The sequence below is a fragment of the Lissotriton vulgaris genome, chromosome 4_1, assembly GCF_964263255.1.
Source record: "Lissotriton vulgaris chromosome 4_1, aLisVul1.2, whole genome shotgun sequence".
Taxonomy (NCBI): domain Eukaryota; kingdom Metazoa; phylum Chordata; class Amphibia; order Caudata; family Salamandridae; genus Lissotriton; species Lissotriton vulgaris.
In genome coordinates, this window is record NC_141691.1 from 477,862,857 (window position 1) to 477,877,368 (window position 14,512).

Below are 14,512 nucleotides of genomic sequence, written 5' to 3' on the forward strand. Positions count from 1 at the left end.
ACACCTATGTATTTCCAAAATATGGAGTTTAGAAGCAGTATATTTGCACATCTCCGAAATTTTGGGTACCCATAGTAGCATGTGAATTAAAGGACATTTTTCAAAATAACTTCTTTTTTACAAATTGTCTTACATTTGGAAGGCAAAAATGCTTAGAAAATCAATAAGTAATAACAGTACTTGTACAATTCTGTGTTCCCCTAAGTTTCCCGATAAAAATGGTACTGTGTGTGTGTGTGTGTGTGTGTGTACACTTGTGTGTGTGTGTGTGTACTTGTGTGTGTGTGTGTGTGTACACTTGTGTGTGTCTACTTGTGTGTGTGTACGTGTGTGTGTGTGTACGCGTGTGTGTACGCGTGTGTGTACTTGTGTGTGTACGCGTGCCTGCCTTCGACAGGAAACAGCCCGAAACACAAGATGGGCATATAACATATTTCTTTTTTTATTTTGGTGAGCCAGTAGCTGATAATATACAATTACAAAAAGATAACATTTTGGTCAACATAAAATAAAAAAGAAGACTGGGAGTAATAGGAGATACATACATAAAGAGCTTCTATACAATCATAATGGTCAAGCACTTCATCGTATCGATAAACATAAATACATATATATCACTCATGGATACCGTGGAGATAGGAGAACCAATACATAAGAGACAAGACATGACTTATACCAAAAAGCATATTAAACCGTAGTAAGCGTATCGCATATTTCTAGTAAAAGTGGACCCTTTTTCGCAATGTGCCTAGCTGTGGATTTTGGACCTTAGCTCAGCCGGCATCTGTGGAAACCTATCAAACCTGTACATTTTGTAAAACTAGACTCAAGGGGATGGGTGACTTGTGTGGCTCTCACCAGGTTCAGTTACCCAGAATTCCTTGCAAACCTCAAACTTTGTCAAAAATGACACATTTTCCTCACATTTCTGTGATGGAAAGTTCTTGAATCTGCATGCATCCACAAACTTCCATGCACCCAGCATTCCATGTACCTCACTTGTATGGGATGGCCCAAGGCCCGTGACCAGAAACGGCCTAAAATGCAAAGTGGACACATCATATTTTTCCACTGAAAACTGAATCTGTTTTTACAATGTGCCTAGCTGTGGATTTTGTACCCTAGTGCTGCAGACACCTTGAGAAACCTAGCAAACATATGCATTTTTTAAAACTTGACACCTAGGGCAATCCAGGATGGGGTGACTTGTGTGGGTCTCACCAGGTTCTGTTACCAGAATATCTTGCAAACCCCGAACTTTGTTAAAAATTACTCATTTTCCTCACATTTCTGTGACGGAAAGTTCTGGAATCTGTGTGGATCCACAAACCGGAAAGGGCACAAAACGTATTATGGAGTAATCAAAATTACCTATCGCCAAACGACCTGGTTTTGCAAAGAGGGATCACCTGGGTTTTTGGGCCCGGTCTCGGCAGCCATCTAGGGAAACATACCAAACCCATACATTTCTGAAAACTAGACACCCAGGGGAGCCCAGGGAGGTATGGCTGGCATGGATTCCCCAACATTTTCCTACCCAAAATCCCCTGTATACCTCAAATTTAGCTGAAAAAAATCGAATTTGTCTCACATTTCTTTGTGGGATCACCAGGCTGACACACATATTTCCTACCACCCAGCGTTCCCCCTGATCTCAGACACCTGTGGGAGTCCAGGGAGGTGTGGCTTGCATTTATCCCTCCACATTTTCCTTCCCAGATTCCGCTGCAAACCTCAAATCTAGCTAAAAAGTCATTTTCCTGTAATATGTTTGTGTGAAAGTTGTGGGATCATTGCACAAATTTCCTACCACTCACCATTCCCCTTAGTCTCCCGATAAAAATGATACCTTACTTGTGTGGATGGGCCAATTGCCTATGACAGGGGAGGGCCAAAAAGGCTGTAGAGATTGAGGTGGGCCCAAAGCGGGTCCAAAAGGTCATTTTGTTTATACGTTTTAAGGGAATGTTGGGTGATAGGAAATTTGTGTCTGTGAGATGACCCTACGGCTTATCCACAGAGAAATGTGGGGCAAATGTGACTTTGTAAGTTAATTTGAGGTTTGCGGGGGATTCTGGGTAAGAAAACCTTGTGGAATCATTGCAAGCCACATAGCCAGCCACGAGTCAGTACACACACACCACCAGCCAAGTGCCACCCACGAACACCGTGAACCAAGTGCAATCCACATAACCTGCCAGCCAAATGCCATCCATGCACACAGTCAACCAAGCACTATCCTCGCACACTGCCAGCCAAGTGCCACCCACACACTCCGCCATCCAAGAAGGGCGGAATGGGAACAGCAACCAGCCCTGGCAGATTGCTGTTCAACCAACCCTTGGAGGGGAAAGGGCGTGCTGGTGAAAAGCACCATTACTGCTTTTGTTTCTGGGGGCCGATATTGCAGCACTACTGCAAAACCGTGAACCACCCCTCAGGCCCACTGGGGAAACACTGGTGCCCGCTATGGCCAGCCCACCCCTGTAGCCAAGCACCTTCCATGCACACAGCACAGCCAAGCGCCACTCCACGCACATCACCAGGCACGCACCAATCTACGCACACCATCATCAAACGCGAGTCCACCCACACCATTAACCAAGTGTAGGTCCACACACGCCGCCAGCAAAATGCCAGCTCCAGGTCAGTACACTCAGTCAGCCAAACTCCAGTTCACACACACACAGAAACTCTCCCTGGTTTCTAGTGGTTTTCTGCCCCACTGGGGTGCAGATGAGGCTCAAAATATCTGAAACAGCCAAAATATGTGCCTAAAAAAAAGGGAGCGACCCTTAGCCTGTGGGGTTTCTCACTGGCATCCCCATGAACATATCCCTGGTGACTAGTGGGCTCTCAGTGCCCCCCCCCCGCCCCTTACCCACCTGAATAGGGGATATTGCCCCAATCTGCCTTCTGGGGGGTGGGGCAGAAAGAAATAGTTTGTTGGGGGTGGGTGTTGGTATTAGCATGCCCCCACTCCTACATATAAAAAAAAGAATTCCTGGTGCCTAGTGGGCTTTCTGTCTCCTCCCCCCGTGGGGCAGATCAGGGACTATTGCCCAATCTGCCTCCCGGCAGGGGTCAAAACTACTGTGGCAAATTTTTTTGGGTGGTGAAGGGGGGGGGGGTTATTGGCATGGCAATTTTAGGCAGCCCCCACTCCTACATATAAAAAAGCAAATTCCCAGGTGCCTATAGGGCTTCTGCCCTCATCTGCCTCGGGGAGGAGGGGGGGCCTTAGGGGCTGCTCCTCCCTCCCTGATGTCCAGTGGGTGGATCCCTCCTTGTGAACGCCCTCCTCCGGCGATCACCAAGCAAGGATCCACTTCGGAGGGGTACCATTGGAAAGAGGAGATTCTCCCCTTTCCAATGACACATCTCCTGTTTTTCTACCTGCTCCGGGGGCTAAGATAGCCCCAAGAGCATGCAGAAAGTGAAATTGAAATGAGCTGATCAGCTCATTTCAGTTTTGGTTTCTCTGAAATGACGTCAGCACGACATGCGCGCTGATCATAATTACAGAGAAACCAAGGATACGGTCTCGGAAGCTGGGGAAGCTCTTACCCAGCTCCAAAGGCTGTGGGGGGAATACCTCTGGTGTCCCCACCAGAGGGATTTCCAGTTCAATGTGCACGGATGGCTGGGAGTCGTCAAACGCACACCAGCACTGTGGTGTCTGACAACTCACGCGCACACAAGGGGTTAAGATCTGCCTGCAGAAGACCTTCTAGGAAACGTCAATATGTCTTTTCCCAGAAAGGTCTGTAGTTTAAAAGAGACTCAGAGACTGGTACATTCTATGTTGCTTTCCATTTACTTGGAATGTGCAACCTACCCTACCCCCTCCCCCTCCCCCCCCCAATCCCCACCCCTCTGAGTATTGCATTGGAGAGTTTGTTTATATGTATGGCCCAATCTCTGTGTCTGATCGGAAAAGGCCTCCAGGAACCTTCTCAGGCCCTGCAGCTTTGCCGAAGATGATACCCTTGACTGCACTCATGATTTCATTTAACTCTATAGTTGAAGATGAAGAGAGTGCTTGTGTCCCAAGGTATAAGGGGACCCGGTCATCCACATCCACCACCAGGGGTCGATCATTCAAATTAGAAAAATGCTTGTGCCAGAACTCTGGGTGAATAGAGTCCTCAAATGGCTTAAGGTGCTCCCCACCCCCACTAGCCACCAATCACCAACATTTCCTAGCATCCTTAATTATTGTTGCATCATAAAGGTGTTCCCAAATCGGTGCCCCAATCATTGTGAGCTTTTAGCCTGAACCAGCTTATATTGCTGCTTCCTTTTAGCTCTAATAAGATCATTAGTGCCACTGTCCAGGGGTTTGCGTAGCTCATTTTAAACTCGTCTTAGTTATACCATGCAGAACCACGTTTTACCCACATTGTGCCGCCAGAATGGTTCCGTATGAAACATTTACCAACTGTATTAAAAAGAGTTTTTATCCTGCAGAATCATAGGATTGTCTAGATTCATTATGGCGTCTGGCAGGGCCCTGTTCATTTCAGCCCTAAGATCTGATTGAACCACTATTCTAGCCCATTTTATCCATCTATTATTAGTTGAATTTAGATCTGTAGAGCGTGGGAGTGGTACATCCACCAAATGATTAATTATATTATTTAATGAGCAGTTGGAGCCCCCCTGTATTCCCTGTACCAGCCTTTCATGGTCTAACTGAAATCTAGTGCTGCTGCGGACCACAGACATGATTCTTCCCACCTGCTGCTGATCCAGGCATGAGCAGGGGAACAATAGATTTCCTGTCACAGGGAGGTGTGACCACCTCCCAGAAAGCTCTTAGAGTATTGGGATGGGGTGGGGGTGCTTGCCAGCGCCACCAGACTTTTTACCTGTTTACATTTGAAATATTGTGTGTTTGGGGTTGATATCCCCGGGGCAGAGAAGGGTATATTGCATGGACAACTTTTTCTTTAAGTTCATGCAAGGATTCTTTTGACGTTTTACAAGGCCTGAAAATAGAATGCTCGTGATTGGATAGATAGTAGTATTGATGGTTGGGTCATCTCATGGAAAAGTGTGAATCTGTTTTTTCCCTGGTGGAAATTAGAATAAAAGGCCTCTTAACACCAGCCTAATCCTCTGCAATTAAAAGGTTTCTGCTGTTTTTACTAGCCAGAGCAGCTTGCAGTGGGCATGGATCGCCTTTTTTTTGGAACAGGGCAGTTGTAAAGTCCTTAAAAAAAAAACGTTCTCCACGGTCACATGAATGGGCTTTAGGGAGGACCATGTTGCAGCCCTCAGCCCATATGTGAAACAAGCTAGTTTTAGAGAATGAAACTGGAAATTACTAATGAGTTTGTGCAGATTGTTCTAGTATACCCATACTCTGTTGGAGTCATAAATGTTTTATTAATCTGTTTCTGCTGACAGGTCTTCTCCAATTTAGGAAAGCATTAAAAACATAGCTGTTCTACCTATAGATTTCTTTGAACATGACTGCTCCCCTAGTATAAACTATGCTTCTGTTTTTTCGCTTCCTTAAGTATTGGCAGTGCCAAGACGCATCTGGGCAGTCGAGCGCTTTATAAATATGCATTTCATTCCATTTCAGGTTCCTAGTATTCAGGGCGGAGGTCAAGGGGGCTTCAGTCCTGGACAGAACCAAGTAACACCCCAAGATCATGAGAAGGTAAGAAAATGGCAGTGTGCTTAGAACAGTAACGTACTTCAGAAATCCAATGTAATAGAACCCTGTGTATTCTTATGTAGTGAAATCCATACCATGTTTGTGTCATATCCTGGACTCTGCTTCCCTGCATGGGATCCTCCCAACAGATGCTGTACAAATGTTTCTTCACGAACAACTGGAAAACAATTCAACAGTACTATAGTCTGAGACTCCCATGATGGAGAATGTTGGTAGAGGAAGTCCTTTCAAATGTATGTAATGTAGAAATCCTTTCGCTGTTCAGGGAAGGGGGGGTACTCTTCCCACTACATTTTTTCCCAGGTTCTAATCCATGCAGGTCAAGGACTAGCTTAGACGACTAGCTTATTGGAGCTTAGTGGACTGTGTCAACTGTAGGGGCCTGTGTTCGACCACATGGACACAAATTCAAATCCCAGCAGGTCCACTCAGCCTTTTATCCTTCTGAGGTCGATAAAATGAGTACCATTGAGTTTGGTAACAATAAACATCTGTTATTCAGTGCCAAGATACCATTGGGTGAACATAGCTTTGCAAATACACCTTTAGGTTAGGTTAGCACTATTGAGTCAGGTGACAATACGCATCTGTTGTTCAGCACAAAAATAAGATATGGGGAAGTTGCACTTTCCAAATACATTTATTGTTTGTGCATTCACATTACTTGTGATATGTTGTGTTTCAGTGAATCTACACAGGTTGTAAAAAAAGAGATCTGATTTTCTGGGGTTTTCGTGGAATGAAAGAAAGTTGCTATACTGTTTCCTCAGATGCACTGCATTTTTAAGACCATAATTACAAAGCCGGCTCATCTTAGGGTCCCTATACTCAAGGGCGTTTCTCCCCATCTTGGAGGTGGTGACAGAAAAAAAGACCTGTTTGACTAAAATATTGGGATGCTGCTAGGACTGGCAATATGTTTGCTTCAATGCTGCCTCCTTAAACATCTGTGAAAACTGAGTTTTGTCCAGACTTGCATGGGGATCCTTCTTTTGAACGAGTCTTAAAATGACTTGGTAACCTTTAAGGTTTCTTAAATTTGAGTTTAAGATTGAGTTGGCCAATGATACACCGTACTGATAACAAGGTTTCCAATCTGATCATTTGAAGGTCATATCCCATGAGGGAAAAAAGTAATTAAGAAAATGCTAGAAGAAAAGATCTGAAACTTTGATATTAACATTATTCAAAGTGCTTGCTTTTATGAGAAGCAACAAAAGCAGAAATGTGGATATTATCAAGTATTACCATATAGAATGCTAATGTCCATGAATTACAGTAATGGGGAGGTAGGAACTGTACACTGTAGGCTAGCAAGTCAAAGGGAAATCCCTGGAGTGCGCTCATGAACCTCACAAGCCCGTGTAAACACACATATACAACGACACGGAAAAGAACCTATAGTTCACTGTGTTATGGGGAATATATGATAATTTCCACAAAGAAATAAAATCGTTTACAGTCTTATTTTATTAAAAACCATGAATCTGAACAATTAAAATACAAGACAGTTAAAATCAAAGAAATATTCCTTGAGAAATCATAAACATTCGAAACCAATACTTTTCAGACACAATAAAAAAAATGTTTACAAGACCAATAGAGACATTTCAGCAGTTCATAGGCAATAGACATGGAACACAAATTACACTGTAAAAAACCCCTAGTACTACTATGGCTTCTGGATATCTCTGCCACTGTGTATTAATAGATCCACAGGCCTATGTTGTTTTAGCTTCTGTAAACATTAGTAGCAATATTGCATGTCCATCCAGTGTTTACCGGGCCCTGGTTGGATTCTCTATATCAGAAAAAAATGCGTCGACGCGTTTCGGTGCAGTACATTTGATTCTGTGGCACCTTCTTCAGGACTTCTTTTGTTGGGGTTTTCAGAAAGTGGTTAAAATGCACCTTCTCCCCACTTTCTGTGGAAAGCGATCCAGAATGGGATCTGCGTAGCGTTGCACTCTGATTCTGCAATCTTTTGTAACTACGTCCTCTCTCCTTAAACAGGAGCTCCTTGTATTGGGATGTCTTTCTCTCATCTTTTTTATCTACTGGGCAATTTTTGGTTGTGTATCTTATGGTATTTTAAAACTTTCCTTGAACGGGCATAGGGTAACTCGATTCCTCCCCCGAACTGGATATGTTCTCTTACTCGACGGAGCCGCGTCTCTGCCTCGTTCGTACACTCTCTAGCCTACACTGTAGGCTAGCAGCAAGGAAACTTTATTGTGGTGTTAAAACAATGGGATAAAAACACACGATGCTTGAACATATTTTTAGTTGTGGATTATAGAATTAAATTATATAAAGTATTTAGTGTCTGACTATGTTCTAACTTCCTCTCTGCAGGCTGCACTGATCATGCAGGTTCTTCAGTTAACGCCAGACCAGATTGCTATGTTACCACCAGAACAAAGACAAAGCATCCTTATCTTGAAGGAGCAGATACAGAAATCCACTGGTGCACCGTGATTGGTGAGTCTGACTATTTGGAAAACACCTATGTGAGTGAACATTTTGTTGACTAGGTTGCCGATGAGAGAGTACACATTTCCTGTAAATGCAGACATAATTACCTTTGCAGCAGAGATTGTAAGGATTCCGGTATAAATTGAAATCTAAGTAAGTGCAATGAGAGGGACCCCACAATCCAAAGGTACAGGGCTCGATGAAAGACTGTCAAGTCGTACATTTTTACCTTTGTGTCCACACTACTCTCATCTGTTCTACATTCAAACCATCACATCCAAAATTCATGTGTCAGGCATTCATAACCCCAATCCCGAATGAGTCAAATGCCGCAAATATCCCTAATTATTTTTATCTCAAGGCTTTAATATAAATATCAAACCATATATCATTACGGATGTATTTGTAAGGGACCTTTTACAAGCTTAAAATTGCATCACATAGAAAGAATGAAAAGTGTTTTAAAGTGCAAAGCAAATACAAAAAAACCATTAAAAACAGGATAAAAAGGAGAGAAGTCACACAAGACAATTACATCTGTTATTTGAATTGTGCTAATTGGTGGAAATCAACCACTGCGGCAGAGGTTATTTCCCCGTCCAGCAAAAAGGATGACTAGAAAGGTTTTCAGTGTTATACCATGGAGATTAGTCACTGCAAGAAGAGGCTGCAGGTTCTGGCTGGAAAGGCTAGTCAGGCTGAACCAACGGGGGCTCTGGCCTTTCACTGCTCAGAGATGTCGGGACACCTTTGGTCCTCTTCTCTACGCCCCGGGGACGACTGATGCAGAGGTGACTTTAGATGTCTGGTTTACTTGCTGGGAGCAGTGGTGTTAGAAGGGGCCTGCGTGCAGAGGCTGCAGGCGACGTCTGTGGGTCCACCAGGTATGGAACCACGATGGACACTGGCTCAGGAGGGCCTTGATGACACAGTTGGACCACTTCAACTCATGCCGAGTGTGACTTGTGTAGTGGTGGCTTCAGGTGTCTGGTTTTGGAAGTTTAGGAGTCCTCAGAGTCTCTTCTTTTGGAGTTTCTGAAGGATGCAGGGAACAGTTCTGCTGTTCTTCAGGAGGTCTTGGTCTTTAATGAAGGCAGGCAGTCCTCCCAGGATTTGGAGGTCCTAGAATTCCTAAGTATGCCATCCCAAAGAAAACGAATTCTAAAAAATCCTGTCCACCTCAGTGTACCCACCTTGGGGGTGGTACTAGTCTGGAGATGGTGCGCCTACCTGAGTAGCTAGTCCTGGACAAATGGGGGTAGCTTCCTCTCCTGTGAGGGGAGCCAAACTCACATTCCAAAGGCATCAGCTCTTTGAAGCTTGTTGGCCTTGGGAGCCTAATCATCAGGTCATCCTGTGTAAGGGGGTGTGTAAAAAAGTGCCCTCTTTTTTCCATGGTTGCCCCAACTTTTTGCCAAACTGCTGGTGTACTTTGACTGAGTGGGCCCTGGGTTCCTGTCAAAAAGGTAATCAGTGCCTATGTTCTTTCCCTAAATCTGCATTAAGACAAAACCCAATTAGCACTCTTTGGCCACAGGTCAGTCCCTTGTAAATGGTACCATGGGTACCAAGGGATCTGTTGCCAGGGAATGCCTCTAAGGGCTTCATTACTTATGTGCCACCCTTAGAGGCCCTGTACCTTGACACACACGCACTGCCATTGGAGGCTGCGTGTTTTGGTGCAGAGCAAAGTGAAGAGTCTGTCACCCCTCTAGCTGGGTGCACTATACCAGTGGTGACGGTACAGGTGTATGAGCCCTGTACCCCTACAGTGTCTAAGCCAATTCTTAGAAATTGTAAATGCAGTAATACCATTAAGAGTATATGGTGCTGGGAGTTTGTTATTATCAACTCCACGGCACCATAATGGCTTTACTGAAAATTAGAAATTTTGGTATCAAACTTCTCAGCACATTAAAGCCACACTGATGCCAGTTTGGGATTTAAAGAAAAATGCACTCAGAGGGCATCTTAGAGACGATCCCAGAAAAAAGGCCTCAGTCTAGTGTCCTGGCTGAGTGGCTGCTCACCAGCTGCCACCACCAGACATTTTTCTGGACCTGGGTCAAGAGCCTGCTGCTCTTGGGTGTCTGAAACAACATACATTCTGGGACGAGGTGCCAAGCCTCCTCCCCAGAATAGGCAGGGTCCACGAAGGGGAAGCCTGCCGCCTTTGTTAGCTGCCCCAGCCATTTCCTGCTTCCTGCAACTGGCCCCCACCGGTTCTAACCCCCACTTTCCCATTAAATCCCACACTGATGCCAGTGTGGGATTTAATGAAAAATGCACTCAGAGGGCCTCTATCAATGCCCCCTTAAAAAATAACTCTAGTGCCTTTGCTGACTGACTGCTCACCAGCTGCCACCCCCAGACCTGTTACTGGACCCCTGGGTCGAGAGCCTACAAAGCACATCGTCAGCAGAGCCAACCACCTGGAGTTACTAGACATTTTTCTAGCCCTAAAAGCACTCCAAAAGCACATATCGGGCAAAGCTGTCTTAGTCCGCACGGACAGCATGACAGCCATGTACTACATAAACAAAAAAGAAGGGTCATATTCTCTGCAACTCTCTGTTAGCGCAGCAGATATGGAGATGGGCTATACCTCAGAACATCTTCCTTTTAGCCCAACATGTTCCAGGGCTACAAAATACCATGGCCGATCTGTTAAGCCGTCACACACAACAGATCTACGAGTGGGATCTTCATCCACAAGTTCTTCAACTGTTCTTTCAGATGTTGGGACAACCTCAGATAGACGCCAGGTATCCACACCTGTTGTCCAAAGGCAATGCGATATGGATAAACGGGTCCGACAAATTTGCGTATGCTTTTCCACTTCTCCCACTGCTTCCACTGGTGGTGCGCAAGCTTCAGCAACATTCCCTCACTCTCATTCTAGTTGCTCCAACTTGGGCCAGACAACCGTGGTACACCACGCTGCTGCAACTTTCTGTGGTACCGCACCAAAAGCTATACCTGTCTCCACACTTCCTATCCCAGAACCATGAAGAGATGAGACACCCGGATCCAGCTCCGCTCAACCTAGCGATCTGGCTCCTGAAGTCCCAGAGTTTGGTTATCTTAACCTTTCTCCTGACTGTATGAACGTCATTAAAGAAGCTAGATTTCCCACCACTAGAGCATGTTATGCAGCCAAGTGGAAGCGTTTTCTAATATACTGCCATACCAACGACATCAATCCTCTAGATGTGTCTATTCAACACATCATAGGATACTTATTAAACCTCCAAAGATGTAACTTAGCGTACACATCTATTAGACTGCATCTTGCTGCCATTGCAGCATACCTACAAAATAGACAACATCTATCACTCTTTAGAGTACCTGCCATAAAGGTTTTTATGGAGGGCCTCAAAATAATAATTCCTCCCAGAGAACCACCTTCACCTGTGTGGGATTTAAACATTGTTCTCACACGGGTAATGGGACCTCCATTTGAACCTTTACATAAATGTGAGTACGGTTAATGGGACCTCCATTTGAACCTTTACATAAATGTGAGTTGCAGTTCTTAGCCTGAAAAGTTTCTTTCCTAGTAGCGATTACTTCTCTAAGAAGAGTTAGTGAGCTACAAGCATTAACCATTCAAGAACCTTTTCTGCAAATGCATCGTAATAAGGTTGTTCTCCGTACCAATCCTAAATTCCTTCCAAAAGTCATTTCGCCCTTCCATCTCAATCAATCTGTAGAGCTGCCAGTATTCTTTTCACAGCCACAGACAGTCGCAGAAAGAGCTCTTCATACTTTAAATGTCATAAAAGCATTGCTTTACTACATTGAAAGAACACAATCTTTTTGTAAAAGTAAACTTTTTATGTCTTTCTCACCACCACACAAAGGTAACCCTATATCAAAATCGGGGATAGCTAGGTGGATTGTCAAATGTATACGGGCTTCAATGGCATTTTTAGGGAACATTCCCCTAGATGACATATGCAAAGCAGCCACATGGTCTACACTGCACACTTTCACAAAACACTATTGTGTAGATGTGCAAACCAAACAACAAGCTACTGTGGGCCAAGCTGTACTCAAAACACTGTTTCAAACTACTGCAACAGATACGGGTGGTCGCTGCGAAGAGTGGGTACTGCTATGCAATCTATGCACAGTGTGTAATCTGCAGCTCATATGTCTCGAACGGAAAATGCTACTTACCTGAGTGTGTGCAATACATGCTTAACACTACCCTTTGATAAAGCGTTACTGCTCACCGACACTACCTCAATTAGAGAGTAAGGTATTATCTACTTTAGCCTCTGCCTACCTTTGGAGCAGTGGAGGTGGAGGTGGAGGTGGAGGAGGAGGAGGAGGAGGAGGAGGAGGAGGAGGGGGGGTGGAGGTGGAGGTGGAGGTGGAGGAGGGGTGGAAGTGGAGGTTGAGGAGGAGTGTAAGTGGAGGAGGAGGAGTTGAGGTGGAGGAGGGGTGGAAGTGGAGTTGGAGGAGTTGAGGTGGAGGAGGGGTGGAAGTGGAGTTGGAGGAGAGGAGGAGGAAAGGAGGAGGAGTGAATGTGGAGGAGCACTGCAAGAGGAGGAGGAGGAGGAGTGGAGTAGTAGTAGCCTCTTCAGGTCCTGGTTTAGATTTTCCACACAACCTGGCTCCCAAACTCCTGCAACAGTGAATGAAGAGTCTAAAAAATGCAAAATGTATTTCTACAAAAACATCCTGTGCATCTTAATTGAGGAGGTTGTGCGTCAGTCACTGATAGTAAACAATCAGACCAAACATGTACCAAAAATAATCGGGGCTCTCATACTTTATTCATTTGGCCAGGTCGAATTTGCATTTCACCGCCTCTGGATACCTCCTACTTCTATTCTTGCCTCCAGGGAAAGACCTTCTCTGATTCCCTTTTTCACAATGCCACTGATAAAGGATTTCTTGAATGGTACCAAGAACATTTTTCCTTCTGTCAGAAGACCCTCACTGCCATTAGAAATTAATGTAGCCGTCAAGAACTTAAAACAAGCATTTACAATGCAACGGTCTCGCCTTTGCAAAAGTTAGAGCTCTTGGCATTGTAAATGACAAAATGTATTTTCATTTATGTGTTGGTTTTGAAAACAGATAAATAAATGGCATTTTCATTTACAATGCCAATAGCTTAATCTCTCGCAAATGCCACACACAGACCCACACACACACAGAGCCCCCAACACACACAGAGCCACACACACACACACACACACACACACAGAGCCACACACACACACACACACAGGGCCACACACACACACAGAGCCACACACACACAGAGACACACACACAGAGACGCACACAGAGCCACACACACACACACACACACACACACACACACACACACAGAGCCCCCCCCCACACACCCAGAGCCACACACACACACACACCTGGGTTTTATTTTGGGCATAACTGCAAACTATTTCTCATGCATATGACTTCAGCCACCCCAATAGTTCATGCATTCCATTTTTGCAGACTCTGTAAACATAAACGTGCTGCTGCTGCCTGGGATCAGGGACTGAGCTACCTAAATTCTATAAAAATATGCGCCGTCTGGTAGTGCTGACGATTTTGCTAATATTCTGTGGACATTAGGATATACGATCTAGCATGGATAGTGTTGTGTAGATGTTTGGATATAGGATTTATATTAGTTTATGATCTGCGGCCCCAATAGGAGTACAAACCATAGATTAGGATGGTAAAAGATAGCAAGTACTTTAAAGTTGAAATATAAATGCGGAAACGCGAGGTCAACCAATGTAAAAGTGTAAGCTTATTTTCAGGTCTGAGGGACACGTAAACATGAATAATGGTGAAACACAAAACACGTACCTGGAAACTACCACAGGACTTGAAACATTAGAGGAACATAACCACGAGAGCTAAAGTCAACAACTACAGCAGGCAGACTAATTCTAGCTTTGGGGATCCCACAAACTACTATACCAACCACCATTCATTGAGAACGCACCCACTTAAGTTCAGCTGTAAAGAGCAACAAATAGACAAATCTAACCAGCATAAGAAAACATCGACGACCTTAAGGAATAAAACCCTGCAATTGAAAAGGGTCACTTAGTTGGTCGAGGAACTGCTTGTAGCACTACTGGTTCTGAAGCCTATTCACACAACACTCGACCATAAGGAAGGTGGCGATTCTCCGTTTCCACAGCCCTAAACAAACTACAACCGCATGGATGCAGATATCTCACAGGTAACCCCGAACCTGTTAAAATCAAACACCCACAGGGAGCTAGTTTAAAACAGCAGCAGAGTACAGAAAAGCTGAATCACAGTGACCTGAAAAATAGACCTGTAACACGTTTTAAAACTAAACAAAGT

At 44.5% G+C, this 14,512-nt stretch overlaps 1 protein-coding gene across 8 annotated transcripts in view; it reads left to right on the plus strand.

Moving 5' to 3' along the window:
• CSTF2 (cleavage stimulation factor subunit 2) overlaps positions 1-14,512 on the plus strand; it is a 321,862-nt gene that overhangs the window by 304,166 nt on the left and 3,184 nt on the right. For all 8 annotated transcript variants that reach the window (XM_086964627.1, XM_086964628.1, XM_086964620.1 and 5 more), the window contains 2 exons: positions 5,594-5,671; positions 8,045-8,170. In XM_086964627.1, the coding sequence (XP_086820753.1) occupies positions 5,594-5,671; positions 8,045-8,167 (201 nt within the window). In that variant the 3' untranslated portion in view covers positions 8,168-8,170. The remainder of the gene's footprint in view (positions 1-5,593; positions 5,672-8,044; positions 8,171-14,512) is intronic.